Source organism: Stigmatopora nigra, chromosome 2 (assembly GCF_051989575.1).
Source record: "Stigmatopora nigra isolate UIUO_SnigA chromosome 2, RoL_Snig_1.1, whole genome shotgun sequence".
In the NCBI taxonomy this organism is placed as follows: domain Eukaryota; kingdom Metazoa; phylum Chordata; class Actinopteri; order Syngnathiformes; family Syngnathidae; genus Stigmatopora; species Stigmatopora nigra.
This window is the reverse complement of record NC_135509.1, coordinates 9,278,191-9,306,013: the sequence shown is the minus strand read 5'-3', so window position 1 is coordinate 9,306,013 and position 27,823 is coordinate 9,278,191. Positions and strand designations below refer to the sequence as shown.

At 38.8% G+C, this 27,823-nt stretch overlaps 2 protein-coding genes across 2 annotated transcripts; one reads left to right on the top strand and one right to left on the bottom strand.

Moving 5' to 3' along the window:
* On the top strand, positions 1-5,127 carry etfa (electron transfer flavoprotein subunit alpha). The gene is made up of 12 exons (XM_077741979.1): positions 1-155; positions 1,029-1,178; positions 1,262-1,343; positions 1,421-1,503; positions 1,625-1,724; positions 1,787-1,897; positions 1,981-2,082; positions 2,462-2,530; positions 2,601-2,683; positions 3,364-3,429; positions 3,496-3,576; positions 4,831-5,127. Exons 1-12 carry the CDS (start codon positions 117-119, stop codon positions 4,864-4,866), a joined length of 1,002 nt encoding a protein of 333 aa, XP_077598105.1. The 5' UTR covers positions 1-116; the 3' UTR covers positions 4,867-5,127.
* On the bottom strand, positions 5,128-27,821 carry tmem266 (transmembrane protein 266). Its single transcript, XM_077741965.1, has 11 exons — positions 27,246-27,821; positions 25,532-25,634; positions 21,807-21,995; positions 15,029-15,183; positions 13,516-13,589; positions 12,476-12,532; positions 12,222-12,360; positions 11,208-11,323; positions 10,387-10,579; positions 6,345-6,407; positions 5,128-6,279 (listed from the first exon to the last, which is right to left on the bottom strand). Exons 2-11 carry the CDS (start codon positions 25,543-25,545, stop codon positions 5,663-5,665), a joined length of 1,617 nt encoding a protein of 538 aa, XP_077598091.1. The 5' UTR covers positions 25,546-25,634; positions 27,246-27,821; the 3' UTR covers positions 5,128-5,662.
* Positions 27,822-27,823: the final 2 nt, after the last annotated feature.

Genomic DNA, 27,823 nt, shown 5'->3' with positions numbered 1-27,823 from the left:
TTGGCTCCCGTTTGATCTCGCGAGAAGAATTATGATGACGTCAGTCAACCTTTGACCCACAGTCCGTGTGTGAGTGCAGCTGTGCGGAGGACCATCTAAACTACACGGAGTCCAACATGAACAGAATTTTAACAAAAACCAACGTGACACGCCTGGTAAGATCTTCATGTGCAGCAAATTATTACGAAATTGATGTGTTGTTATCTGAAACATCGGTCATCAATCTGAATTTATTAATTTGTTTGCAGCTTCTAACTGAGCAGACATGGAATCGTACACATTTTTGATGATAATTGTTTGCGATCTATCATAAACATTTGACACACAATGTATAAAACTTAAAATATATAATCTCTAACGCGACATCGACAAAGCGTTGTTATCTAATGCTAAGTGTTAGCATTGTTAGCACAGTTGTTATGAAAGGTCCGAGTTGTCATACGGCGAATCGTACCAGTTTGTTGACTGGCACGGATTATTGTTTGCAAATACAACGCAAAAGAACAGATTTTGTTGTGAAGTATGACATACAAACTCTGTTTAGTTAACATTGTGCACGCTCTGTTCTCGATTACTTCTGTCTATATGTGTCCACCTGAACCTGATCTCAAATCATGAAGGGCACGGAAGAACAGTACACTTTCATAATCCATAACCACAGCAGTGTTTATTCATATATTGTCATTACTGTCGTTATATTTTATTTAATGCAGTTTCACTTCTGAAAATAATTATATTGTTTGATTGGCCTCAAAGAGAGAGCCCTTAATATTAGAAACACCATCCTATGAAAAACTCATTTAGTCAACACTGTAATGTGATGTTGATAATTACAGTTATGAACTACAATTAACGACGACTGACGTCCAATCCATTTTTTGACTGGCAGGTTGGCAGTGAATGGTCGCTGGCAGCCATCACAGTCAAAATGGATTGGATGCTGAATGCCGATGAATTGATACGCCCTGTACAAAACACAATGTCTAACAACCAACTATACTGTTATGTTGATATTTTGTACCCAACAGGCTAGCGTGCTGCAAAGGTTTCAGAGCACTTTGGTGGTTGCAGAACACAACAATGATACGTTGACGCCAATTACACTGAATGCAATCAGTGCTGCCAATAAACTGGGAGGTGAAGTGGCTTGTCTTGTGGCAGGAACAAACTGCGCAAAGGTGGGACAAAATCATTCATCCAGTTCCAGTTAAAATACAAAAATGAGACTTTTGTTTGGACTCACTTTTCTGTTTTTTTTCAGGTGGTTGAGCAAATCAGCAAAGTCCAAGGTGTGAAGAAAGTTTTGGTGGTTCAAAATGACTCTTGCAAAGGGGCTCTACCAGGTATAGTGGAAACATATGTTTGTGCTCTTGTCATTTATTATTTTTACCTTTACTCATCTAATTCTGTGGTCTTCCAGAGGAGCTGACACCGCTTATCTTGGCCACACAAAAGCAGTTCAACTTCACACACATCTGTGCAGGTGCATCAGCTTTTGGGAAGGTAATGATGAACAAGTGAACAACAAAATACATTCTGAAGTGGCCTTTTTTTACTGTATTTTTATCTGTAAAATCAGAATATATCATCATTTTTGTCAGCCTCAAACATTTTCTCTTTGCAGAACCTGCTACCCCGAGTGGCTGCCAAGTTGGATGTGGCTCCAATCTCAGATATCATTGAAATAAAGTCTCCCGATACTTTTGTCCGAGCCATCTACGCCGGTAAGTATTTTGGATGACTTTTCCCAATTCAGACTCTCCTTTTGACCAATTGCTGTAAATAGGAAATGCTCTCAGCACAGTCAAATGCAACGAGCCCGTAAAGGTGTTCACCGTAAGAGGGACGTCCTTTGAGGCCGCGGCCACAGAGGGAGGGAACGCCGCCACGGAAAATGGTAAACAAGACTTGGGGGTAATGGCGATGCAGCTTTTGTATTAACTCTCTCAGGTTTTACATCTAGTTTTGTCTAACTTGCAGTGGCGGCTGAGTCTGCCGTGGGAGTGTCTGAGTGGCTGGAGCAGAATCTGACCAAGAGTGACCGTCCAGAGTTGACCAGTGCAAAGGTTGTCGTGTCAGGAGGTGGGATATTTGTAGTGTCAGAAATGCAAAAATGCCTGCTCTAAACAAGTACAGTAATACCTCATTTATTGCGTGTAATGGTTTCCAACACCTGTCGCAATAGGTGAACAACCACCATGTTGGGACAGTGTTTTTATGGTGTCTATTCAATATTATTTGGATTTTTAAAATCATCTGTATTATTTTACTCCCGAAAGTAGACTCTGCCCTCTAGTGGCAAGCGAAAAAAAATCTCAATTTGTGACTTGACACCCCCCCCCCCCCCCCCACTTCATGATTGTTTTATTGTTCCTACAGTATAAAATTTTCATATATATTTGGTGGATCCAAGGCGATACATGGTGAGATGTTACTGTAATTCTTTTTTTTTTAACCCCAGGAAGAGGCTTGAAGAGTGGCGAAAACTTCAAATTGCTTTATGATCTTGCTGACAAAATGAACGCAGCAGGTTAGACGCAGATGGCACAGAAAAACCATTTAATATGTATTTTTTGTAATAATTTATTGTTAATTTATAGTTGGCGCTTCAAGAGCTGCAGTGGATGCTGGCTATGTTCCCAACGATATGCAAGTTGGACAAACGGGCAAGATCGTTGCACCGGTAGGTTTCTCTTTCAGAAATATAAATGAATACAGTAATCCCTCGAATATCGCGATTAATGTAGTCCAGAAATGGCCGCGATATTGGAAAAAATATTATTATAACTACCTTTTTTCCCCTTCAGTGCTGAGTCCTAGTAATTTCAGCGTGGACTTTCACATTTTTATGAACTTTACAGAATGTTATTTAAAAAAAAAAAACAGCAGAAAAAAATTGTGTCAATTCGTGATAAGTGAAGTCTCGAAAATCGAGGAAAGACTAATAACATTTTCAAAGTCGAAATACACAGAAGGTCAGCCAACGTGAATGAATGACACCCCGCATCAACCTTGGCGATTCCACTGTGTTTGCCAGTCATTCTCAACATCACTGTCCCTACTTTAAAGGTTAATTAGCCATAAGGCAGTTCAGTCAGGTCCTCTGGTGATGATTATCCACACATTAAGTGCTGCAAAGTGCCTCTAATGGCACAGCGCTAGTGTTCTTAGAGCTCCGGTTCATCCATTTACGATAAGAGCGATGGTGTCTGGTCTGGTTGTTCGCCCAGACTGATTCATTTATATTGATCAAACGTTAACATGCGCTGATTTCAATTCAACTTGCTTGTCATCCAAAAACGTGTCCTGCTGCACTGAAATATTCATTCTGAACTGTTGGTGTGTTTCTGTTCTTATTTGCAGGAGCTTTACATCGCGGTGGGCATCTCTGGAGCCATTCAACATTTGGCTGGAATGAAAGACAGCAAGGTACATCGCATAAAGAAACTGTAACCTGAATTTATTGCTGTACTCTTTAATAATTTCGTTCTTTAGACAATCGTGGCCATCAACAAGGACCCAGAGGCTCCCATTTTCCAGGTGTCGGACTACGGCTTGGTTGCTGATCTCTTCAAGGTGAGTTTTCTTATAAAAGTATTATTTCTTTTTTCACCTTTTTTCTTCTTTCGTTTTTTTAAAAAGTAACAATAGCAGATATTATTATTATGTATTTACATTCAAAATTAAAGGGGACATAAGTAGGCATTCCCTTTTACCTTTTTATAATTTGTTTTTGATAGAAACAAAAACAGTAAGTACATTTTATTTTATAGATAAAAAATGGGAATCAGGAAATATTTTATTCACTTTGTTTAAAAAAATGCTTATTTGATTAAAAACCAAACTGTAAATATAACATTTTTAAAATAACTTCGTTTTTTTTCCTTTCAAAACAACAAGTAAACGTTTTCTATAGGAATATAATCCTTATTTGAATTTGATTTAATTTCACCGGCCGCCCCGGGGCCCCACGTTGGCACCTGTGGTGTAGCATATTGTAGCGAAAAAGCTAACAACACATTGTCACATGGAGTCTCTTTAAAAGTTGCGTTCAGCTCTTGTCATCCGGCCTCTCGAGGGATGAAGCAGGTGTCACGTGAAGCACGCCCATGTCTCGACAAACTCCCCGTAGAGGAGATTAGTAATAATTGTGAGTGGCGGTGGACTTGTGACCTCCGTTGTGAGATCGGCTTACCGGTGATCAGATAGCTGATTAAAATGGATGGCCTCTCTGCTCGTTTCCCCCCCAAAAGGACAATTGATACTAGCGATGAACTCTGTCCCCAAGTCACCGTTTGAGTGCTTTTCTATTCCTATCGCTTATGTGGTTTTCTTTTTTAATTTTTTTTTTTTAACGTAGCCTGGTATCACTCTTTCGTTGATATACTTTGTTATGGTATTGAATGGCCCTTAGATCACAATTTTAAGATTTTGTGCATCTCTGTCCATTTGGTTTTGAGAAAATGTTACTATTTAACTATATTTCAGTTAACTAGACATTGCGTGGCGATAGTTTGTTTTATGGCTTGGGAATTTGACCTAATTTCAAATTTCAATTGTCATTAGAATTGACAAAACTGATTTTTTTTATCCCTTAAAACGACCGATACTTCATTGAAATTGTCGTATTTTTGTCCTAAATCTCAGCCAAAATCGAGCTCAATCCCGTCAGTAAAACAACGACAAAATCACATTGATGACAAAAGTCTGGAAATGTGTGCATTATGGATGTTGCAATTGTCAAGTCACGCAAAAAGAGCAAAAAATGATGTGCTATTGACACAACAACAGAGAATACAACCCACATTGAACTTTTTTTTCCTCCTCCAGGCTGTCCCTGAGATGACCGAAGTCCTGAGCAAGTAAGGGAAGGTGCTCACGTACTAGCTGGAGCCTTCACCAGAACCAAGATAGGACGCAAGAAACCCTTCATGCTGCCTTTAGATCAATAACCCCTTTGTGTAAACACCAGATGTAATCTTCAACAATTGAAGCAGTCTTTGAAGGCATTTTGCTTCTCTGATAGAGTATTTACTGGTAAAGTTTTGCTCATCTTTGGCAAGTCTTCCTAAGTGTGAAGCTTATTTGTCATTTTAAGATTTCTCCATTAAAAAGGTGAGTCAAGTATTCATTTCATCTTTATTGGTGGCCTTCTGGTGTTTTGGAAGTCCACGTCGACAGAGATAGAAAACTTTTGTTGACAGTACAATAAAGTCCGTGTGCCTTATTTAAGAAGGTTCATGCCATTATCAATTTGTGGTAGAATCACAGAATTCTTCCGAGTATTTACATAGCTTCAGAACCTTTTAAAAGTAGTAATACAATAATGTAAACCTGGATGTCGTTGATGCGCATATGAAAATGTCAATACTGACCAGGTTGAATTTGGCTCAATTGCAAAAGTCTGTTTTTTTTTTAAACTCCATTCATAGAATTTAGATTACAAACATTGTTAAAATAGAGCACGATAGAAATGACTTGAAGATTCCTCTTCTTCATAAAAGAATGTTTTGTAGCATTTTTCAAGCTCCCCATTCTGGCTGGCTTTCACTACGTCGACGATCCGGAAAGAAGACGGCCCGGAGCGTCTGCAAAAACTTTCTCAAGCTCCAAACATAATTTTGGCTATTGCATCCATTTAGGCGCCTGTTCTACGGCAATTTCATGTCCCAGACAAATGATGGATAGTCGTATCCACCGGCTCCATCATCCTGTACTTCTCTTCCAAGAAGGCGTCCGTACCCTGCAGGTGAATGAGTGGTTTTGTATGTGAACCCATCCGGGTTTCTTGGTTCCTCTTGTTGTAGATGTTCACCCTGTTCTCCAGCTCCGAACTGTTTTTGGTAGAACCGGTAGGGCTTGGAGGTTTAAGGTTAACCGGGTCCAAACCTTTCTGGCTTAAGCAGGAGTCCTCGGACAGGGAAGAGAGCAGCTCCTGAACCACGGCGCTGGGGCTCCCCCTGGGTTGCGTGACCAAGGCCAGGGGGCTACTGTAGGGCGGCGGGTAGCAGCGTTGGTCGCTGTAGTCCGTGGAGGTGGAGGCCTCGCGCACGGTGGAGCTGCAGTCAGCTGACGACCCCAGCGTACGGCTGCTGCTGAGGCGCGACGCCGTGGTGACTGAGGCCTCGCTAGCCGAGCTGTTGGCGCGTCGTAGGCGGCTGCTCGACCCGCCATCACCGCTCACCAGGGACGGAGGAAGCCGGCCGGGGTTGTCGGGCAAGTGAACGTCGATGGCCGTCGTGGTGATGATGCGTGCCGCAGGGTCGGGAATGCCCATGTCTGAGGGAGACAGTGAAATGGTTTGTGTGGAAATGGGGAGTTGACGCTATGGCGTCCATGCTTACCACTGCTGGGCTCGCTGTAATACTGGCTGATGTAGTTGTTCATGTCGTCCTGGCCGTGGTGATCTGGAGACAGTGGAAGAGTTGAAAAGTTCAGAAATTTGGGGCGTTTTAAGGCCATTTCAACATGGATTTGAATGCGCAATGAGGCTAGTAAAAGGGAAGCACAGAACCTAGGTCCATTCTTAGGATTTATAGCTCTGATAGAGTAAAGCCATTCAAAATTTGTAGGCCCTGACATGAATTGCACCCACAACGCCGCATTGCCTACATGGTCATTTTTAAAAAAGAAAAAAGCCTTACTATACATGGTCATTTTTTTTAAAAGCCTTACTATACTATGTCGTTTTTTGTCGTTTTTGGCGATAAAAGCCTTACTATACTATGTCGTTTTTGTCGTTTTTGGCGATAAAAGCCTTACTATACTATGTCGTTTTTGGCGATAAAAGCCTTACTATACTATGTCGTTTTTGGCGATAAAAGCCTTACTATACTATGTCGTTTTTGTCGTTTTTGGCGATAAAAGCCTTACTATACTATGTCGTTTTTGGCGATAAAAGCCTTACTATACTATGTCGTTTTTGTCGTTTTTGGCGATAAAAGCCTTACTATACTATGTCGTTTTTGGCGATAAAAGCCTTACTATACTATGTCATTTTTTAAGCAAAAAACTTACTATACTATGTCGTTTTTTTAATTAAAAAAGCCTTACTATACTATGTCGTTTTTTTTTAAAGAAAAAAAGCCTCACTATACTATGTCGTTTTTTTAAAGAAAAAAAGCCTTACTATACTATGTCGTTTTTTGAAGAGAAAAAGCCTTACTATACTATGTCGTTTTTTAAGAAAAAAAGCCTTACTATACTATGTCGTTTTTTGAATAGAAAAATGCCTTACTATACTATGTCGTTTTTGGAAAAATAAAGCCTTACTATACTATGTCGTTTTTTGAATAAAAATGCCTTACTATACTATGTCGTTTTTTTGAAGAATAAAGCCTTACTATACTATGTCGTTTTTTGAATAAAAATGCCTTACTATACTATGTCGTTTTTTTGAAGAATAAAGCCTTACAATACTATGTCGTTTTTTAAGAAAAAAAGCCTTACTATACTATGTCGTTTTTTTAAGAAAAAAAGCCTTACTATACTATGTCGTTTTTTTGAAGAATAAAGCCTTACTATACTATGTCGTTTTTGGAAGAATAAAGCCTTACTATACTATGTTGTTTTTTGAATAAAAATGCCTTACTATATTATGTCGTTTTTTGAAGAGAAAAAGCCTTACTATACTATGTCGTTTTTTGAAGAGAAAAAGCCTTACTATACTATGTCGTTTTTTTAAAGAAAAAAAGCCTTACTATACTATGTCGTTTTTTGAAGAGAAAAAGCCTTACTATACTATGTCGTTTTTTGAATAAAAATGCCTTACTATACTATTTTGTTTTTTTGAAGAATAAAGCCTTACTATACTATGTCGTTTTTTGAAGAATAAAGCCTTACTATACTATGTCGTTTTTTGAATAAAAATGCCTTACTATACTATGTCGTTTTTTGAATAAAAATGCCTTACTATACTATGTCGTTTTTTGAATAAAAATGCCTTACTATACTATGTCGTTTTTTAAGAAAAAAAGCCTTACTATACTATGTCGTTTTTTTTTAAGAAAAAAAGCCTTACTATACTATGTCGTTTTTTGAAGAGAAAAAGCCTTACTATACTATGTCGTTTTTTAAGAAAAAAAGCCTTACTATACTATGTCGTTTTTTGAATAGAAAAATGCCTTACTATACTATGTCGTTTTTGGAAAAATAAAGCCTTACTATACTATGTCGTTTTTTGAATAAAAATGCCTTACTATACTATTTTGTTTTTTTGAAGAATAAAGCCTTACTATACTATGTCGTTTTTTGAAGAATAAAGCCTTACTATACTATGTCGTTTTTTGAATAAAAATGCCTTACTATACTATGTCGTTTTTTGAATAAAAATGCCTTACTATACTATGTCGTTTTTTTTTTAAGAATAAAGCCTTACTATACTATGTCGTTTTTTAAGAAAAAAAGCCTTACTATACTATGTCGTTTTTTTAAAGAAAAAAAGCCTTACTATACTATGTCGTTTTTTGAAGAGAAAAAGCCTTACTATACTATGTCGTTTTTTGAAGAGAAAAATGCCTTACTATACTATGTCGTTTTTGGAAAAATAAAGCCTTACTATACTATGTCGTTTTTGGATAAAAATGCCTTACTATACTATGTCGTTTTTTTGAAGAATAAAGCCTTACTATACTATGTCGTTTTTGGAATAAAAAAGCCTTACTATACTATGTCGTTTTTTAAGAAAAAAAGCCTTACTATACCATGTCGTTTTTTAAGAAAAAAAGCCTTACTATACTATGTCGTTTTTTTTAAAGAGAAAAAGCCTTACTATACTATGTCGTTTTTTGAAGAGAAAAAGCCTTACTATACTATGTCGTTTTTTTAAAGAGAAAAAGCCTTACTATACTATGTCGTTTTTGGAAAAATAAAGCCTTACTATACTATGTCGTTTTTTGAATAAAAATGCCTTACTATACTATGTCGTTTTTTTGAAGAGTAAAGCCTTACTATACTATGTCGTTTTTGGAAGAATAAAGCCTTACAATACTATGTCGTTTTTTGAATAAAAATGCCTTACTATACTATGTCGTTTTTTTGAAGAATAAAGCCTTACTATACTGTGTCGTTTTTGGAATAAAAAAGCCTTACTATACTATGTCATTTTTTAAGAAAAAAAGCCTTACTATACTATGTCATTTTTTAAGAAAAAAAGCCTTACTATACTATGTCGTTTTTTAAGAAAAAAAGCCTTACTATACTATGTCGTTTTTTGTAAGAAAAAAAGCCTTACTATACTATGTCGTTTTTTAAGAAAAAAAGCCTTACTATACTATGTCGTTTTTTTAAGAGAAAAAAGCCTTACTATACTATGTCGTTTTTTGTAAGAAAAAAAGCCTTACTATACTATGTCGTTTTTAAAGAAAAAAAGCCTTACTATACTATGTCGTTTTTTAAGAAAAAAAGCCTTACTATACTGTGTCGTTTTTTAAGAAAAAAAGCCTTACTATACTATGTCCTTTTTTAAGAAAAAAAGCCTTACTATACTATGTCGTTTTTTAAGAAAAAAGCCTTACTATACTATGTCGTTTTTTAAGAGAAAAAAGCCTTAATATACTATGTCGTTTTTGTAAGAAAAAAAGCCTTACTATACTATGTCGTTTTTTAAGAAAAAAAAGCCTTACTATACTATGTCGTTTTTTTAAGAAAAAAAAGCCTTACTATACTATGTCGTTTTTGTCGTTTTTGGCGATAAAAGCCTTACTATACTATGTCGTTTTTGTCGATAAAAAGCCTTACTATACTACGTTGTTTTTGTCACTTTGGTCGTTTTTGGCGATAAAAGCCTTACTATACAATGTCGTTTTTGGCGATAAAAAGCCTTACTATACTATGTCGTTTTTGTCGGTTTTGGCGATAAAAAGCCTTACTATACTATGTCGTTTTTGGCGATAAAAAGCCTTACTATAGTATGTCGTTTTTGTCGTTTTTGGCGATTAAAGCCTTACTATACATGGTCATTTTTAAAAAAGAAAAAAGCCTTACTATACATGGTCATTTTTTTTTTTTAAAAGCCTTACTCAAATGCTTCTCGGCGTGTGGCTACAATTTAGCCTATATTTGCACCTTTGAATTTTTATAAAAAGTCCAGCTCAGATGCCTCAATTCAAATATTTAAAAATCCTATCTAAAGTCCTGCCTTCGCCATTCACGACAGTCTTTTTTTCTGCTAAAATATCGGCAGCGTGATGTATTTCTCACGGCTGCCGGTTCCAAGTGAACAATCTTAAGTTTCAGCTCCACTTGTGTACGTATCAACACTCATTTGTGCTGCAGGTCTCGAGGCGCCGAGGCCACAACTTAGCACAGAAAACAGCATCTGAGTGCATTGGAGCCATCCGATCTGAGCCGGACAGTACAAAGGAGAGGCTTATTCCAGACGGTTACCTGAGGGTCCGCCGGGCTCTCTCGCTTTGGCCGGCCTGTGATGATCGGAGACCCCAGGGGCCAGTCCGTCAACCTCATGGAAACTGCTGCTCGGTTTACCCCACATATGGTGGATCTGCATGGCCGCCTCCCGCTCTACCGCCAGGTCCAGGTCTTGCTGGGCCAGGTGTGCCCTCAACTGGCGGATTTCAAACTAAATGGACAGAAGACAAAAAAAAAAACCTTAATCATCGGGCAGCCAATTTATCACATACAAATTAATGTATATATGTAATTATAATGATAAAAATAATCTGAAAGGCATGATTATTGTAAATACTAATAAAAACAGAAAAATGATGGCAAATATTGAAGTTTTTTTTAATGACCAAAAATAGTCATTTGCTTACTAAAGAGTTTTTAGTGACAACTTTTGAAAAGCTTTCTACCGCAGTGTAGTAAATTAACGAAAGCCATAGATAAAAATGGCCAAATAATGAAAATATGATATAGAAAATAGAGGAATATAAAAAATATATTAAAAAGATATAATGACATTAAAAGCATTCAATTAAATACTGAACATTTGCACAAGTTCAATTCAAACCTGCAATGAAAAAAGCCACTTTTTGATGACGACTGATGTTTTTCTTTGCATTTCTTTTTGATGTTAAAGTTATTTTTTGCTTTAATAAAAAAGCAAAAGGAAAAATGTTTTAGTTTTTTGTGTTCTTCTTCTTAATTGGTGCTTTATTGCACTCTGCTGGTTCCCAAGTGTAATTTCCAGTTGAGCTCTACTAGTATTGCTTTCGAACTTTTCAACTTATGAATGGAGCACTTACGGCCTGTTCCTGGCAGATCTGCGTCAGGCGGTCTAGTTGCTCCTCTCTCACCGCCTTGGCCTTCTCGTACTGCTGGATCTCCATCTCCATCTCCACCTTCACTTGAAGCACGTACGCTGTCCCAACACAAGGCAGAAAAGCAGCATATTGATTTTTCATGACTCTAAAACAGTGGTGTCAAACATACGGCTGGCGAATGAGCCTCTTAATAGCTCATTTGACAGCATTATCATATGTCGGTGCCATTGACAGTAATAGACGTCCAATCCATTTTGATTGGAATCATGATAGCTAGCTCTTCCATTCCAAATGACGTGAAATAAAGTGTAAAAAGTATACTGAGGCACTTATTTGCCGTGTAAATGACGCATAATGTGCAGCTAATTTTGAAACCACAAGGGGGTGCAAGGCTGTTAAAATCAACAATGACTCCCAACAAATATGTTCTGCTCTCCATAATTGGTTTAACAGTTTGCCCTTAGAGACTGCCTCAGTGGAACAAAAACACATTAATTAGGACAGCATAATACTATAAGTCATGTTAAATAAATAAAATTACAAGGACAGAGACAATTGAGGCAACAAGCTTGAATTGGGGCCCAAACACACATTGGAGTGTTTATGTTTTGATGTTGACATATTGATTAATAAATAAGGCAACAGTGGGAAATGAGAATAAGAATTACGAAAAACAACCATGTGCCAATGGCAGTTTTCTTTTAATTGAAAAATAACCATATCCCTAACCCTAAAAATACCATGATAATGTTATTTAACATCTTAAATGTAAGTTTGTGTGTTCCTTAGATCTTTTCAATGCTATAAACTTAACTTCTATAAGGGGCCTCCCACGAGGGGATGAAAATTTTCCATTTTAATGAAATGGCGCAAAAAAAAACAAAAAACTAATGTATAATTTGTACTTTGGAAGTTTTGAGATACTGAGCCAGGTACAGCAGTAGCACATCCCAGAAACTAAAACTGTGCACGCATTCAGAGAACTCCGCCTCTTACCGTCAATGACCCTTTTGACCCTCCAGATCCGTAATGTGATGATGAGGCCAATGGCGTCCCATGGGCTGCTGGGCCCGTTGGCCACGGTGGAGGCCACCATTGGAGCCAGCGAGAGGACGATGACGGCTCCATCGAACACCTTAGGCGACAAAAAAGCATACACACACAACCACGTTGAGTTTTGACATTGAGGCAATGTCATTGCAGTAAAGGAAGCCCCTGAGGCGGGACTAATAGCACCCACGGGAGCTTACCTCCACTTTGTTCTCAATGTAATCCCATATCCCAAGGACCACGATCCTGAAAACCGTCTGGGGTTGCAAAGGATAGAGACAGAGAGAAGGTGACACTGTCGCTAAAATGCATGAAAACAAGCAGAGCCCTTCTAAACCGCCGCACGGACGGACAGCAGAGCTTGGCAGCAGTGCATTTTGGGTCGTAAGTCCCAATAAAAGACCTAGTTGGTGGCATTTACTGCCGCTCTGCTCATGGTTTCAATCCTCGCTGGCCGACCTGCTAATGAATTCAAATGTTAGCGTCAAGTCTGTGGAAGACAAATGTCTAAGGCTGTAAAGGAAACACTGGTCAATAATTGAACACCCAAAAAAGAATGTGCTTTATGTGTGAGGGGGAAAAGAAAAATCAATAAACTGCAGCTCATATCAATATTTGTTGAATATATGTTTAAAAAACTCAAGGTTATCTCCCTATTGTCACTGAAACATGATCAATCAATTACTACCAAAGTATTAAAACCCGTGTGCACCCTGGTGGATTATATTTTGTGGCCCCTTATTAGACATCAAACTTGTGTTGGCCTTGCCATGGGCAACATTTATGTAGTTAATAATTGTATAAGTGTCTTAGACATAGTAACACAAGAAACAAGTAAACTATGAAAAGTCAATGAAAATAAAAAGCTCATGTACTTAAGCGGGCTGCCCTCTAAATAGTAACGTACAGGCAACAGAGTACCAATAAGTCCATACATTTAGCACATACCCTCCACTGGCAAATTCCTAACCTAAAGTAGGCTAAAATCTAACTATAAATCTGCAATGAATCTGATACTCTGGCTAAATTAGTTCAAGATAATGATGATTTTTCAGTGGTGTTTTTTTTTCACAGACTTGTTAGCCAAAGCGAATTTGCAAGTTATCGCTCTTTTTGGGGTATCTCTGATCCAGTCCAAAATATTTCTTTCTGAGCTACTCTTCCATTGTTGAGAATCTGCACGAAACCACTAATCATAGGGGTGCCGTATATCTAGTGCAAAACTGCATAGAAGACTCACCTCAGTGAAGAATACAGAGAGGATAGCCAGGCTGATCCAATGGATGACGCCAGCAAACTGCGATGCGTTGTTAACTGCCAGGGAGAAGAAACACCATTAGTCGCTTGGCTCGCTCACGTGTCACGGACGGACGCTTCTGTGTATTTATTGTGTTAATAAAACATGTAGCAGATGGCATGAAACACATTCACAGTGGCCACGCGCCCCGCGACCTTGCGAGGGTGATTGACGAGCGTGCCTGGGCCAGGAAAGACCATGCAGATGAAGGTGACATCGCTTTGTGGTGGGTCATGCAACTTGGCCATGTGTAATAACGCTGGAATGCTAATGGGACAGTTAGCTTGCCAAGATCGTGATTGATTAGTTGGTGAAGGTCAGAGGATAGAGATGATAAACTAGTCTCGGAGAAGCAGATCGTTAGACCATCCTTACAAGAGTTGAACATGACTTTATCTGAAGAGAAATGCCTACCGAGACCATTTTTCATTAGAGCTAAAAATGAATTCTGTTTCTTTTCCTATTGTTACTATTGTTTAGTCTCCCAGTTGACAATTTATTTTAACTACTGGTAATTTATGGGTGCAGAATTCTGAAGCTGATGTCAGTTTTTCCTCGAAAATGTAAAGTTTTCTGTTTACAGATTGATTATTTTGACTTGAGTACATAACATAACAAATCTAAAGAAGATTGCACTGAAAAAAGCAAGCCAAGTTTAGTTGTTTTTTTTTGTTACAAATGTGTGTTGTGACTAGAATTCATCATATTACATCAGAGTGCGCTTTCCCCACCTGGGATCATGTCCAACAGTCCGGGACCACTCATCTCATTAAAAGTTAAACGATAAGAGTAGTGTGTTGATGAATAAGACATAAGAAATGACTTCTTTGGTTTTAGCGGACATTTTTCTTGGACTAATCACGCGTTACCTTTAGTAAACACCATCCATGAAATTTTGCTTCATTTAGAAACATTATTATAAAGTTATGTGCTATATATTTTAGCCACAATGGCCAAAAAACATCATTTTTTTGTCTCAATTTTTACATTTTAAACAAAGATTTCTTGAAGCTTAATATTTGGAGATATAGTGTGATACCAAATACTAATACTATCATTTTATCTTGGGATTTGCTCTTTATTGGCCATCAATGGCAGCCAGTTAAATAACATAACTGAACGTACTACTGAAAAGTTGTCACAGTGTCCACAATGTACAAAGTTTGAGATACTGATACTTGAATTTGATGAATTAAGCCTGAATGTCAAAGCACGACTGCGCATCAAATGAACGTGTCTCGCTTTAGCGCAAACGTTGTAGTTCAGCGGTGACGAACGATATCATTACTGCCTTTAATCATTCTAATGATGACTTGGGAGAAAAGTAAGCAGCTTGTTCATAGGCCCTTTGCAACAGCCGTGACATGCCACACTATGTTTCCAGGTGCAGACAAGCGCTGACGGTGGTCAATTAAAAGGAACAGCTGGACTCCTAAAGCCGCATCTGTTTACTCACACTGCAGCAGCTTGGTGTCGACCAGCAGTTCCAGAGTCAGCAGCAGCACCACCAGAAGCACGCAGGCCACCAGGATGCAGTTAAAACTGGCCGACGCCAGGCACACTTGCCACAGAGCCGCCCGGCCGCCGCAGCACGGCTTCAGCCAATTGGACCTGGGAAAAAAAAAACACAAATGTCCTCAGACTCGGCATTCCTCATTGAAGTATCCTTGCAGCTGACGTAATAAATACATAAAAAATGATTAAAATTGTTCTGATAATAGAAATAAATCAACAAATAGCTCAGTTTTTTGCGTTCCGCTGTAGTGATTGAGCTAGAAAAGTCAACTATTGTTGTATTCTGTCTCATGAAGACATCAACAGTCAGCGGAAGGAGGGGGAATGGAAGGTGAGCCGACAGCAGGGCAAGGCAAGGGGATTAGATCATGGCTGCGATCAATAGTGGGCAGAGATGGACGTACACGATTTCGGCCGTGGGAGAATGTCCAGATGGAACAAAGACATCAGCTGGAGTGATGGGGACGGAGCCCAGCCCCAGATAGGTCACTTCCACACACATTCTTTGATGCACTAGATGAAATTAAATCCAAGAGTAGTGCGTTTCATTCAACGCTAATAAGTGGGGACCACTCTATCAACTCACTGAAGGTATTGATTGTAACGGACGCACACAAAAGTCCCCTTCTAAAAATAATAAAAAAATGAAAAATCACGACTCAAGTTGCGCAGGTCTGGCAGGCCTCTGAAAGATCAATCGCAACTCTTGATTAATGTCGTGATTGCACATTTACAACGGAGCCACGTAGGTCAGCAAAAGAGCGCGCCGTGCTGGGATGCAGACAATTAGATTTTCCAACAAAGTGATTCATCACCAGGAGGCGGGCAGCAAACCAGCAACAGTTTTCTGCATGGCCAACACTCTGTTATTTATGCATCATGCAGATGCAAAAAATACTGAAAAATATTTCCGCAATAGTCCACCATTTATTTTGCGGTGTACCGGAAACATCGCAAAATAAAAAATAAAAAACGCGATCTGTATTTTGCCGTTAACCGGACGTTTGGTCGCCGGGACGTTTGGTCGCCGGGACGTTTGGTCGCCGGGACGTTTGGTCGCCGGGACATTTGTACTAAGATATTAAACAGTACTTAGATATTAAACTCTCTCTTAGATATTAAACTCTCTGTCATGAATATAATTGTGAGAGCTAGTTTCAACTCTCTGTCACCATTTGACCGGCGACCAAAAGACCGGCAACCAAACGTCCGAGCACCATATTTTGCTTATCCAGAGTAGGACAAACCTGCCATGTTTCATGCAAGTCTGCCTACTTATGTGGTTAGTTTAAAGACAGTTGGGGTTTTAATTGCTGGACAGCAATTCAATTATTCATGCCATCTTCCGGCTGCAGCTTTATAGTGTCATCAGATTGTGCCACTAAGGAGTGACATGGCAGTGAGCACGCAAAGCACTGGTCTTTGCCAGAGAAATGAGCCACCGATACTGAGCAAATGAAGATGGATGGGAGGCTCCATGTGTGTAGCAGCAGACAAGCTGTCCTTGATAAATAGGTTTTTACCAGGACACTCGATGGCTTCTCGCTCTCAGCCTAAAAAGCAATCTCGCACTTTGCATGTCTGTGAATATTAACAAACCCTCAAACCCTGCACTCTCTGTCATCTATTGTGTCGCACATGGGGCCAAGGATGATGAAGAGGACTGTTCCTCTGAGTGCGTGGTATACGGAGGGGAAGAAAAGACACTATCTTGCTCTACTTTTTGCTCATCTGCCAACATAGTAGCAGCTAGGCTATTTTATGGTTTTTGCCCATAAAAACTACCAGTACGGTCTGGCATGTGTATTATTACCTGCAGTCTTCTGGAATTGTCATTATAGCCAAAAAATATTGTAAATCTGACATAATTGTCGATCATCTTTAGGTTTTCATTGTCTTCCTTGCAAGTGAAAATACAGAAGGGTGTCTTGACAAACCTGACAGTTAGCAAAATTCAGACCAAGGAAAAAACTTTTTGGTATAAAATAATCCAAAATAATTCACTCCATGTCTACTCGTTTAAAGCCATTGACAATGAATGAACAACTAATTCAATAGGAAGACAGGCAGCCATCATTCAATGTCAGTCTCCGCCAGTTCAAATGGATTGGACATGCATCACCGTTAGTGGCACTCAAATATGATTTATTGGCTGCCAAGCCTCACATTTGAATTATGAGTTCACACACATTCACGCCAATGGATGTTTTAACCCCTATGCCCCGGTGCCGCGTGTCAGATGGGCTAACCACTTGCCAAATAGAGCCACTGGTTAGTGGTAAGAGTAGGAAAAGAAGCGTATCGGCTCCAATGCCCATACACCCTTCCTTTTATCTTCCCTCCCCTTCCAGTCAAAATGGCAGTTTGACCTATATGAACCATCTGTCATTGCTTTGTGCCTCACACCTCTCAGTTTGAGCCCCAGAGATGAACGGCATATGCTGCTGCTGTTGCTGTGGGCGGCCAGCTGAGATGTGGATCAAAACGAAGGGCAAGCTCGGCTGCATGGGGAGAGGCCTTGAGAGATTTCACAACTCTACCTTTTCCCACGGTTTAGATTAACTAGTTTAGATACTAGCAAACTACTGCTAATCTCTAAAATGGATCATGAAGAAACATAGTTTGTACCTCATTTTTCAAAGCATTTGACACCTCAACAGAATGTTAGTGATTTTAGAGATTGTGTATGGGAAAATCTCATGCACCATACAGATAATTTATACATTTGTTACAAAGTTTTGCTAAGGTCTGATAAAAAAAAAAAAGTCATTATACCTTGGTTCTTTTTCCTCAAATGAAATTGGAGACTTGAATCAATTATAAAATAATAGTGTTTAAAAAATCCCAAAGTTTACAAATAGAAAAAAAACTAATAAACAAATTTACTTAAAAATACTTTCAATTTTTTTTACTTCATATACAATCCAAAATGTTAGCGCTTATATAACTGGTGGATTTTTAAAATGATGTATCTGATCTCATTTCATCCCAAAAGCATCACATTTAAAAAGGGGAGTACATCATTTCCACAAAACTGACATATTGTATTAAAAAAAAAAATCACAAAAACCTTCAAGATGCCCATTGGAATCCATTTTGGTCATACACTGTACAACAACATATTTGATATTCAACTTTGTTTACCCTCCCTGAATGCTCCTGTACTTCAAACATGCCCAAAATAGACTTCTGCTCACTCCTATGAAGGCATCTCTAAGAGGTTACTATCAAGGTGTTAAGAGTGTGCCATCTTGCTTCACATTAATCACGGCAAAAATTATTTGACTCTGCTGTGAAATCCCATCTTGCAAGAAACGGTGCAGCCAAATGCTATTAATAATTCCATCTAGCTCACCGCTGCACAGAATCTGCAAGTACTGCTCGTGCCCCATGTGGTCCGCAAGAACATCCACTTCCCACATTATCGCCCACGTCTCCCAACGAAGAGCAACGCCAAGCTGGCGTGCCAGACAAAAAAAATGGGCCTTCTTCCACTCTTTTTCCAAGCATACGCAAAAAAATGTGATCAAATGTTTGAGTTAAAGCTCCCAAATATTGTGCCATTCAGCAACACAAATATTCAATTCCAAACTATATCCATGAGTTAATACTGGTGTCAAAGTGGCGGCCCGGGGGCCAAATCTGGCCTGCCGAATTATTTTGTGTGGCCTAAAGTAAATCACGAGTTCCGACTTTCTGTTTTAGGATCAAATTAAAATGAAGAGTAAAGATGTATATTAAATTTCCTGATTTTCCTCCTTTTAAATAAAATTTTTTAATTTTTTAACCCATTTTTTTCTGTTTTTAGTTCAAAAATCATTTTGTAAAATCTAAAAATATATTTTAAAAAAGCTATAATAAACATTCTTTTAGTTCTATGAAAAAACGGAATATTCAGGGCTTTTAATCCAGTTCTTTTAATCCATTTATTTTAAAAAAATAATCAATTTATTAAAAAAATATGTATAAATATTATACCTAAAATGGTCCGGCCCACATGAGATCAAGTTGACGTTAAAGCGGCCCGAGTCTGACACCTTTGCTCTACTCTGTAATCAAAGGACTCAATGAACAACACCCCCAAAAAATGTGAAAAGGTGACAAAACACGCCCGGAATGTAAATTAGAGCAGACAACATTTGGGTCATGGAAATCCCAACAAGTCTCGTCACTGTCATTTTCATTGTACTTCCTCCATGCCATGCGCCTTTGAAACATTTCAACTCATTCAAAAACTCTTAAGCACTGTGTGCCCACGTCATCCGTATGATGCAACGCATGCGTCAGTCCCGCCACCACTTGTGACGTTCTTTTTCCACATAGTTTAATGTGAAGGTGACACTTCAGCGACCTATTTCAAATCCGGAAATACCTAACTTCAAATAATAGATATTTGATCAAATTTAACACAAAACCATGAACTATAGAAAAATAACCCTGTATATTTTCTTTTTAGGACCCAAAAGCAAATAAAATGCCATCAACACGTCATTATCGTAGAAGAAGAGTATGTCACTCTCTCATTGAATTCCACAAAAACAATGAATCAAAAAAACACACGTCAGCCTTTTTAAATTCACTCTCGGTTGTTGCAACACCATTGTTTTTTTTCTTTTCACGCTGCCTTTGTTTTGCGGCCATTACATAGCTAAACAAATCACTTCATAAATCATACGCCAAACAAAACACGCAGTGTATTAGCACAGTCTTGAACCCAGCAACAAGTACAAATTTGAACACTGCAGTGTATTTCATAATCAAGACGATGCTTTTAGCTAATACAAGAGTCTTAAATACTTGACAGTTTTTTACTTTGCTTTGGAGAGCTAAATGTATTTTCTTAAATTGGCAATTTTAGAGATTTTTACGGAATTCTTTTGGGTAAATTTATTGCACTAATTTTTAAAATTAGTTTTTTTTGTCTAGTGTTTTAATTGAATTATTTTGTTTTATTTTTGACTGATGATCATTTTGCTATCCTTTAATTGAATCAAATAAAGTGGTTATTGAGGAAATTATGCTAAAGATGATTTTTAATTGTCCATCTACAAGTGTTGCTGCACCGATTGTGTTCAAATATACATTTCAAAAATCTTTCTATCACAACAATGTCATCTATGACACCTTATATTCTGTTACCATTATGCTTTTAATCCATTTTGATGCAAAATGATCTAATTGTTCAAATACCCAATACGTCTCTTAGTTCCATATCCGACTTGACAATAAACATGAAAAGTTAGTAGCATAAAACTCACTTTTCAAAATATGTGAGCTCAGCACCGTTTACTTCTAGCATAAAGACCCTGCTACAAATTTGATAAAATGCCAATTCAGATAAAAACAACAACAACAAGCACCATTTGACAAACCAAACAAAAACCTTCCTAGAAATGTATGGTTAGCCAAGGCGCCTCCAGTGATAGCCAACCATATTTCTCACTCAGTAGGAAAGTTATTATTTGAGAGCTTCCATTGTTTCACTGGGCAAGTCTAAAAATGTTGGAGAGGGTCAAGGCCCATCTGTCACAGTCCACAGAGCTGCCAGCCAGTATTCGATGGGTCCAGCCCAGGCGGCTTCGGACATTCTCGGCACACACAACAAGGCTTAGATGGGCGAAATGGCGGATACTGTTATTTTCCAACCATGCCAAAAGGAATGTGAGTCACGCCAAGGACATTGGCTAGAGGGGGGGCCCCCGATGGGGTGTGTCCTGCCCTTGGCGGACACGTCGATAATTGAGATAGGAACACACAAACCTGCTGACCTTGTAGACAGAAAAGGAAGTGCCCTCAGGCTGCTTACAAATCTTTCGGTTGCTCAGTTATCAACAAGAAGCGGCTCTTAAATAAGTAATGGCTATCTGACATAATGACAATGGTGGAAAAAAAAAATCATGCAAATTTAAAACTACAGGATTTCAACATTAAAATTGACAATGAGAATGCAATAAGGGCTCATAAAAGTCATAATGGCAGGATAGATTATTGCCAATCTATCGTAATAAAAGATATAGCAGATTCAGGCAGAAAAAAACAGGCAGAATATTACTGGAATTTTCATAATTGGACTAGAAACATCAGTCATTGTGTGATTACATTTGGTGCTTTTCAGCATACAAATGAATGAGAGTGGGATCTGATTATAATGATTAATCCTGCTCATTTGCTGCTTGTGTGTAATCTCTGATCCGACAGTAGGAAAAAAAAATAATAATCAAAGTGTAGCTCACAACCAAATCTTGAGCTGTGAGCTTTGACCTCGCACTAATCTTTGTTTTGAGGGTTGTTAGCTGTAACTAGCCGAGAAAATGGAGTGACACAATAGTCTCCCAACGTCAGCCATTGTGAGTGCGGTGTATAAAATCCATAAGAAAACAAAAATCATTGTGATTTGAGTGAGTGGGCAACAATTATGGAAACACATTGTGCCATAATTGTTTACTAAAATAACATTTCCCATTCTAAATATATAGTTCATTTAGATATTTTCTAAGAAATACATTGGGCCGGGTTAGATTATTATTATTATTTTTTCATTTCTATTTGTCTTGTTCAGATGGTGTTTTGGTGTCTCTCCTTAAAGGCCGTGTATAGTGCAAAAAGTGCAAATAGACTTTTTTTTTTAATGCTGAATGGCAGTTAAACATGATAGTAAAATCAGGTTACCCAGACTGGAACTCAGGACATTTCTAGTATAAAGAGCCTTTTAGACTTACCCTTCTCTGTTGTCATCTTCATCTGGGTTTGAGATGAGCTGAGATCCAGCGAGGGATACATCCAGGGCAGCCAGAGGCAAGTCTCTGTAGGTGAAGCTAACCAGTTGAACTGGGGCCACACACTGGTTCTCTTCCTCCACTTGTTGGGAGATCACCTCGAGCTCAGACGATGCAGCTTTGGGGGGCGCGCTGATATACAAGCACAAAACATGAGTAGCATTAGAATCTCAGTCACTAAAGTCAGGCATCATTAAAAGTAAAAATAAAATTTATGTGCAAGATCACTTTTGTGTTCTCTTCCTAATTGGTCAAGTAGTTTGCTCTACTGCAGGGGTGGGGAACCTATGGCTCGGGAGCCATATGTGGCTCTTTTGATGGGTGTATATGGCTCTCCTCCTTTTTAAAATCATATTTTTCTTCATTAGACTCTTCTGCATGCATTCTCTCATAATACTCATTGATTAGCAACAGTGAAATAATGTTTTCAAAAGAATTCAGCCTTTTTTTTTACTTTCAAAGTGGTGAAATGAATAATAAATACTCACATTTTCATGTAATTTTACTTTTAAATTCTGAGTATGGCTCTTGATGTTTGAAAATACGAATAGTTTCTGGCTCCCTTGGTCAAAAAGGTTCCCGACCCCTGCTTTACTGTGTCATACAAGGTATTAAAACCACATATTCTGTGTAAAAGCACCTCTCATTTTATCTCCAAACAAGGGCTGGAGTTTAAACACACAGGGAGGATATGATGGCACAAGCGCAGCCAATGGGGAACAAGGAGAAGTCACCCTTTATTCGAGGTCTCACGTGCTTTGGCTGCGGTCCCGGCGTTACCCTGCCGGAGACTTGAATAACTCCGCTGATCAACAGCAGGACAAAGGCATTGATTACCAGACAACGACACTGTCTCCGTGTATTGTACATTCCCTTTTGTAGGCTGGAGGTTGCTGTTAAATGCTAATGTAAGCAGGCCTACAAAGAAAAATGGGCTTTAACTCTTTGCTGGAGTCCATTTTTAATTAGAAGCGTTTGCAGGAAATCTATGACTTTGACTTGTAGTACAGAGTCAGACAAATGGTGCGGTTTGACTTTGCAACACATTTGGCACCTCAAGCCACCCGGCAAGTAGGATACTAATCAGTCATGACAGAGAAACTGTTTAGTGCATCAAAATCACATTTCCGGCCAATCAGAGAGCGGGCCAGCAGCCATTATGACCGGAGCCCAGTAGAGTGGCTGCTTGCCATCCTGCACGACTTTACATCTCAACACTCGATTTCTCTTTCGTTGACATTCCACTGCATTTTGCAATATCAATAAGCAGCACAAAGCCAATTTTTCAACATCTTATTTTACTGTATACTTTCACAAGTTTTTCCATGAAACAAAACTACAACTTAATGCGTATTTTAAGCATAATCACAACCCGTGTTTAGTTCCTGAGTGTACAAATGACAACATCTGATGTTCACTCAGTCTAAAATACATCTCAATTTAAAATTCATTCATATTTTGAAACAATAATAAAAATCTATCATGTTTCTGAATACTGTTCCCATTTTAAAAGGTATCAACTGTAATAAAATCATTCTTACCTGGCCTATAAATTAAAAAATAATTTAAAAAAACGTAAATAACTCATTCATCTGAATTTCTTGAGCCTCAACGAAGGGTGCTGGAATCTCTCCAAAGTAACAACTGAAAGTGGTTGAATGCCAACTCCAGAAAACTAATAATAATAAGATGAATTAGTATTATTTATCAAGAAAGAAGAAGGAATGCTTCCTGTTTGCTATCCATGACCTCATCTCTTACACCTGGTGGGCATGGCAGCCCTTGCATTAACTAATTGGATGGGTGGTACTAAACATCCAATCCATTTTGAGTGAGAGGGCTAACTCGGATTATTTTCAGAAAACAAGATAAAACATATTGAATGGTATAGGTAGCACTTAGTTATTTACACTTATGCTATTTTTGCTTTTGTACTTAGGAAACTCAATGACAATTTGCAATTGTGAATTAAACATGATCCCATTAAAACAAAAAAACATTGAAGTCAGCCACCTATTGATTTAACAGGTGAATAATGTTTATTAAGCCTTGGCTGAGGTCTGCACTCATTGAACTTTTACTTAACACTTTAAATTGTAAGAGAGCATCGGTGTGGTTGTTACTGAGTGCAAAGAGCGGCTGCATTTCCACCCAGCTGTCTGGAAGTCGGCCACTTTGCCCAATAAGTTTGTATCCAGACACTTGGCTGCTGCTTGGAGCACAGCAATTCACTGTCTTGATATCATCAGCAAACCAAGACAAATGTACCAAATCAATTACAAAGGGACAGGCCACACTCCCTCCCCAGTTGTAGCTCAGACAAAAGCTCCAGAGTACATTAGTTGTACCATCACAACATTGTCGCCCTGACCTGTACTCCCAGCGCAATTTATTGTTAACCGAGTAGCAATGCCACTGTAGTTTTCTTTTTTTTTTTTTTTTACCCCTCGAACCACTGACACAAAAGATGAGTTTTAAACAGAAAAACAACAGTGGTCAGACAATCTAAAATTAATCTGGACACTGTAAAGTTAGTATTATTATTAATTTATTCTTAATTAAAATTTGCATTGCTTAAAAAATGTATAAATTACCACAGAATATACAAATATAACATAAAATTATGGTTAAATTGTATGACAATATTAGTATATAGTGGTTGCATTTAAATGGGTTACAAAGTGTACTGTTTGAAACCAAGTTGTTTGTAATCTTTTGCTCAAAGTATTTATTCTTTTTATTCATTTAATTTCCGTATCGCTTACGGAGCATATTCCAGCCAACAATTAACATTTTGTACTAGCATTTCCACTTTTAAAAAATTCTACCAAAAATCTATTATAGAATAAACTTTACCTATGTACCATAAAATGTTTCTGTCTACATTTACATGTGTTGCTTTAAAATGGAAATATTAGCAACCTTAAAGTATTAATTTTTACAGTGCATGTTCAAAATATTTTTTTTCAACTGCAGAGATTTAAATGAACACCCCCAAAAGATGTTGGACCAAAATTCACCCCCAAAAAACCTCAGAGATTCTCCAACACGCATGACATCCTGGCTTATGGTCAAAATAACTTCAACTAAAGAGTTTCACCATCTGTCACCTCACGTTTTAGTTTTGGTCTTGACGGAATCCCACTCAAAACCATTGATCACCTTCCCGCTATTATGTACTTAAGGATGACATCACTAACGTTGAGCTACCTACCAAATGTTCTAAGGACCCTGTGCCTTTAACAAAAGAGCACAGCTGAGTGAACTCATTTTGGATGCACCTCCATCCCAGCCCCCCAACTCCATTCCACTCTACCTTCTCTTAGCACCAAGCACGGCTGTCATCAGAATGCAGGGCTTGTCTGCCAGACCCCACACACACATGGAGCAATTATTAATAAGACAAGATGACAAGTGAGCATCTCTCATGACTGCTAAGAGGTGCCAGCAGGGACAGGAGATTGCCGGTCATACTGTAGATGAGCCTCTAACACCCCCTCCCCAATACCCCCTTATTCACGGACCCTCCAGGAGAAGACGCGGGTCCTGTCGAGCTAATCACGACCCTACAAGATGGAGGTGGCCTTTGCACGAGACGACGTGTTCGTCAATAGAAATTCAGGATTTTACAGCCTCTCCAACAAAAAAAAAAAAAAGAGGGTACTTACTGGTGGTTGCTCATGTTGAAAGGCTTCTGATGGCACGCTCACAATAAATTAGGTGTAAAATGATATTCACAGCAACAATGACCTGGATTGGCTTCTTTCACACCTTTGGAAAATACATAAAATGACACACAATATGTAAAAACAGGAATAGCAAATGGTGTTTTCACTTGTAAAATAATGAAAAAAAAAATAGGCTCATACATGATAGTTAGTTTTTGATGTGCCCTTTTACACGTGGTTGTTCCCATTGGTAACCTTCTTCTAAACTTCTGCCTATGCTCTGTTTAACTATTTATCCTGGGAGCACTAAACTGAAATGGATTTTAAATCTCCCCTAATATATGCTCCGCTTGGTGGATCTTTGGGGCTGAGGAACACCACACCTCTTGCATAGCAAGTAACGAGGGATGCTAGCTTGCTCCTTGTCCCGCGGGACAGAAGGCCATTCAAGTCAGTTAAGTGACAAGGCCATTTGCATGGAAGAGGCCAGAAAATTTGGCAAACGGCAAAGTAGTTCAGATGAGTGGATTCGTAAATATTGGGGCGCTCACATAGAGCACTGTGGCAATATATAGATTTTCCTAATGTCAGGTATTCCTTAAACTTTGGACTTTTAAACCATATCTTATTCTACACATTACAAGAATATGCAATCTTCATCTTACAAATGGGGCAGAATGTATGTAATGAATAAACATGGTGTCCATTGTCCTACAGTATAAATAATCAATTTTATCAAGGGACAATCTTACCATAAACTTGAAAAACTACAGAAATATTTTTCTATAAAAATTCACCATTACATTTCATTGGAAATAATGTATACTTCTACAAGAAAAATAATGTGATATCATTGCACGGCATACATGTCAATGCTGCTTTTCGTTATAATTACCATGTAGTTTTATAGTATGTATATGTACATTGGATGAAAAAAATGCAGCATTAATGAGCATGCTGTCAAAATTTTTAAGACAGTTTCAGTTTGTCCACAGGACGTTGTATTTTTATTATTATTATGCACTTGGCTGATGATCCACTATACTATATAATAGCAGCATGTGTAGCATTTCTAATTTTCTTCTTGCTCTTTTCAATTTTATTTATAGCTCCTTTCCAATGGATCTTAAAAGAGTGGCTTTTCTTCCAAATCCCAAAAACATGCAGGATAGGCTGATTGAACACTCTAAATTGCCCCCTGGTATAAATGTGTGCCTGAATGCTTGCCTATCTCAACGTGCCCTGCGATTGACTGACCACAAATTCATGGTGTCCCGCTCCCAGTGCCCATAGTCAGCTGGAATAGTCTCCAGCAACCCCCGTGAGCCTTGTGAGGATAAGCAGTTTAGCAAAATGAATGACTGAATATTAGCTTCACTTGCAGACTCCCCAAGGTTATCCACTCGTATTGTTAGGCAAATGATAAAGACCCAAGTATCAATTCCCAGAAGTTTGACCATTTGAATGTGACCTAGAAGTGCGTGATGATGGAGATGGCTGTCTACAATGGCTTCTCCATCTCGTTTCCATCCAACAAGCCTCGGTCTATTTCTGCACAAGCTCATCCTCATCAAGATGCATTTGCAATCATGTCAAGCGAGGTCGACATCAACTGTGCTCGGAGGCCCCTCGGTGGGATTCTTCCATCCCCCCACCTCCCGATTCCACCAAGACGAGGAAGGAATAAAGCAAGCAAAACAAATTGCACACTAACCTCCTGCATTTCTTGGCTCTACATAGTGGAAAGTGGTGGTCGTGACTCATTTGCCCTCGTAGTGACGACGGACACATCTCCCTCCTCGCCGATGATGAGAGAATCTCGGTGGGTGGCTTGAGTGGGCTGACAAATCCGCCGAGCACCGGCGTCGCCTTTCCGGGCACACAGCGCGACAAATGGAGCTTCTCCTCCGGCGCGAGGGCACCATGCTTCGGCGGAGGCAGCGGTGCGACGCCGTCACCGAGTACGGGGAGACGGTCCTATCGTGGTGGGGGTGGCTCTTCAACGTTTTTTTTCTTTTTTTTATGGGCTTCCACCCCCTCCCCACTGCTGTCGTCGTCGTCACACCGGGGGCTCCGTGTGTGTGTGTGTGTGTGTGTGTGTGTGTGTGTGTTTGTGTGTGGACCAAGGATAGCGAAGGTACTGGCGCTGTCCAAATGCTGAAATGCTGAAAGCAGTAGTCCGGCGAGGGACGACGTCAAACAAGTGCAAATGGAAAAATGGGGAAAAAACGTTCAAATCAATTGCAATATTTCAAAATCATCGATCGAGTATAGAAGCCACAATAGGCATTA

What these genes read in the sequence shown, in the direction of transcription:
- etfa (XM_077741979.1), top strand. Translation starts at nt 117, where the DNA reads ATGAACAGAATTTTAACAAAAACCAACGTGACACGCCTG. An exon ending in AAACCAACGTGACACGCCTG is followed by an intron (nt 156 to 1,028) that starts GTAAGATCTTCA and finishes TGTACCCAACAG; the next exon opens with GCTAGCGTGCTGCAAAGGTT. An exon ending in CGGGCAAGATCGTTGCACCG is followed by an intron (nt 2,684 to 3,363) that starts GTAGGTTTCTCT and finishes TCTTATTTGCAG; the next exon opens with GAGCTTTACATCGCGGTGGG.
- tmem266 (XM_077741965.1), bottom strand. An exon ending in TCTCTGTATTCTTCACTGAG is followed by an intron (nt 12,533 to 13,515) that starts GTGAGTCTTCTA and finishes TTGCAACCCCAG; the next exon opens with ACGGTTTTCAGGATCGTGGT. An exon ending in GGTCAAAAGGGTCATTGACG is followed by an intron (nt 11,324 to 12,221) that starts GTAAGAGGCGGA and finishes GTGTTGGGACAG; the next exon opens with CGTACGTGCTTCAAGTGAAG.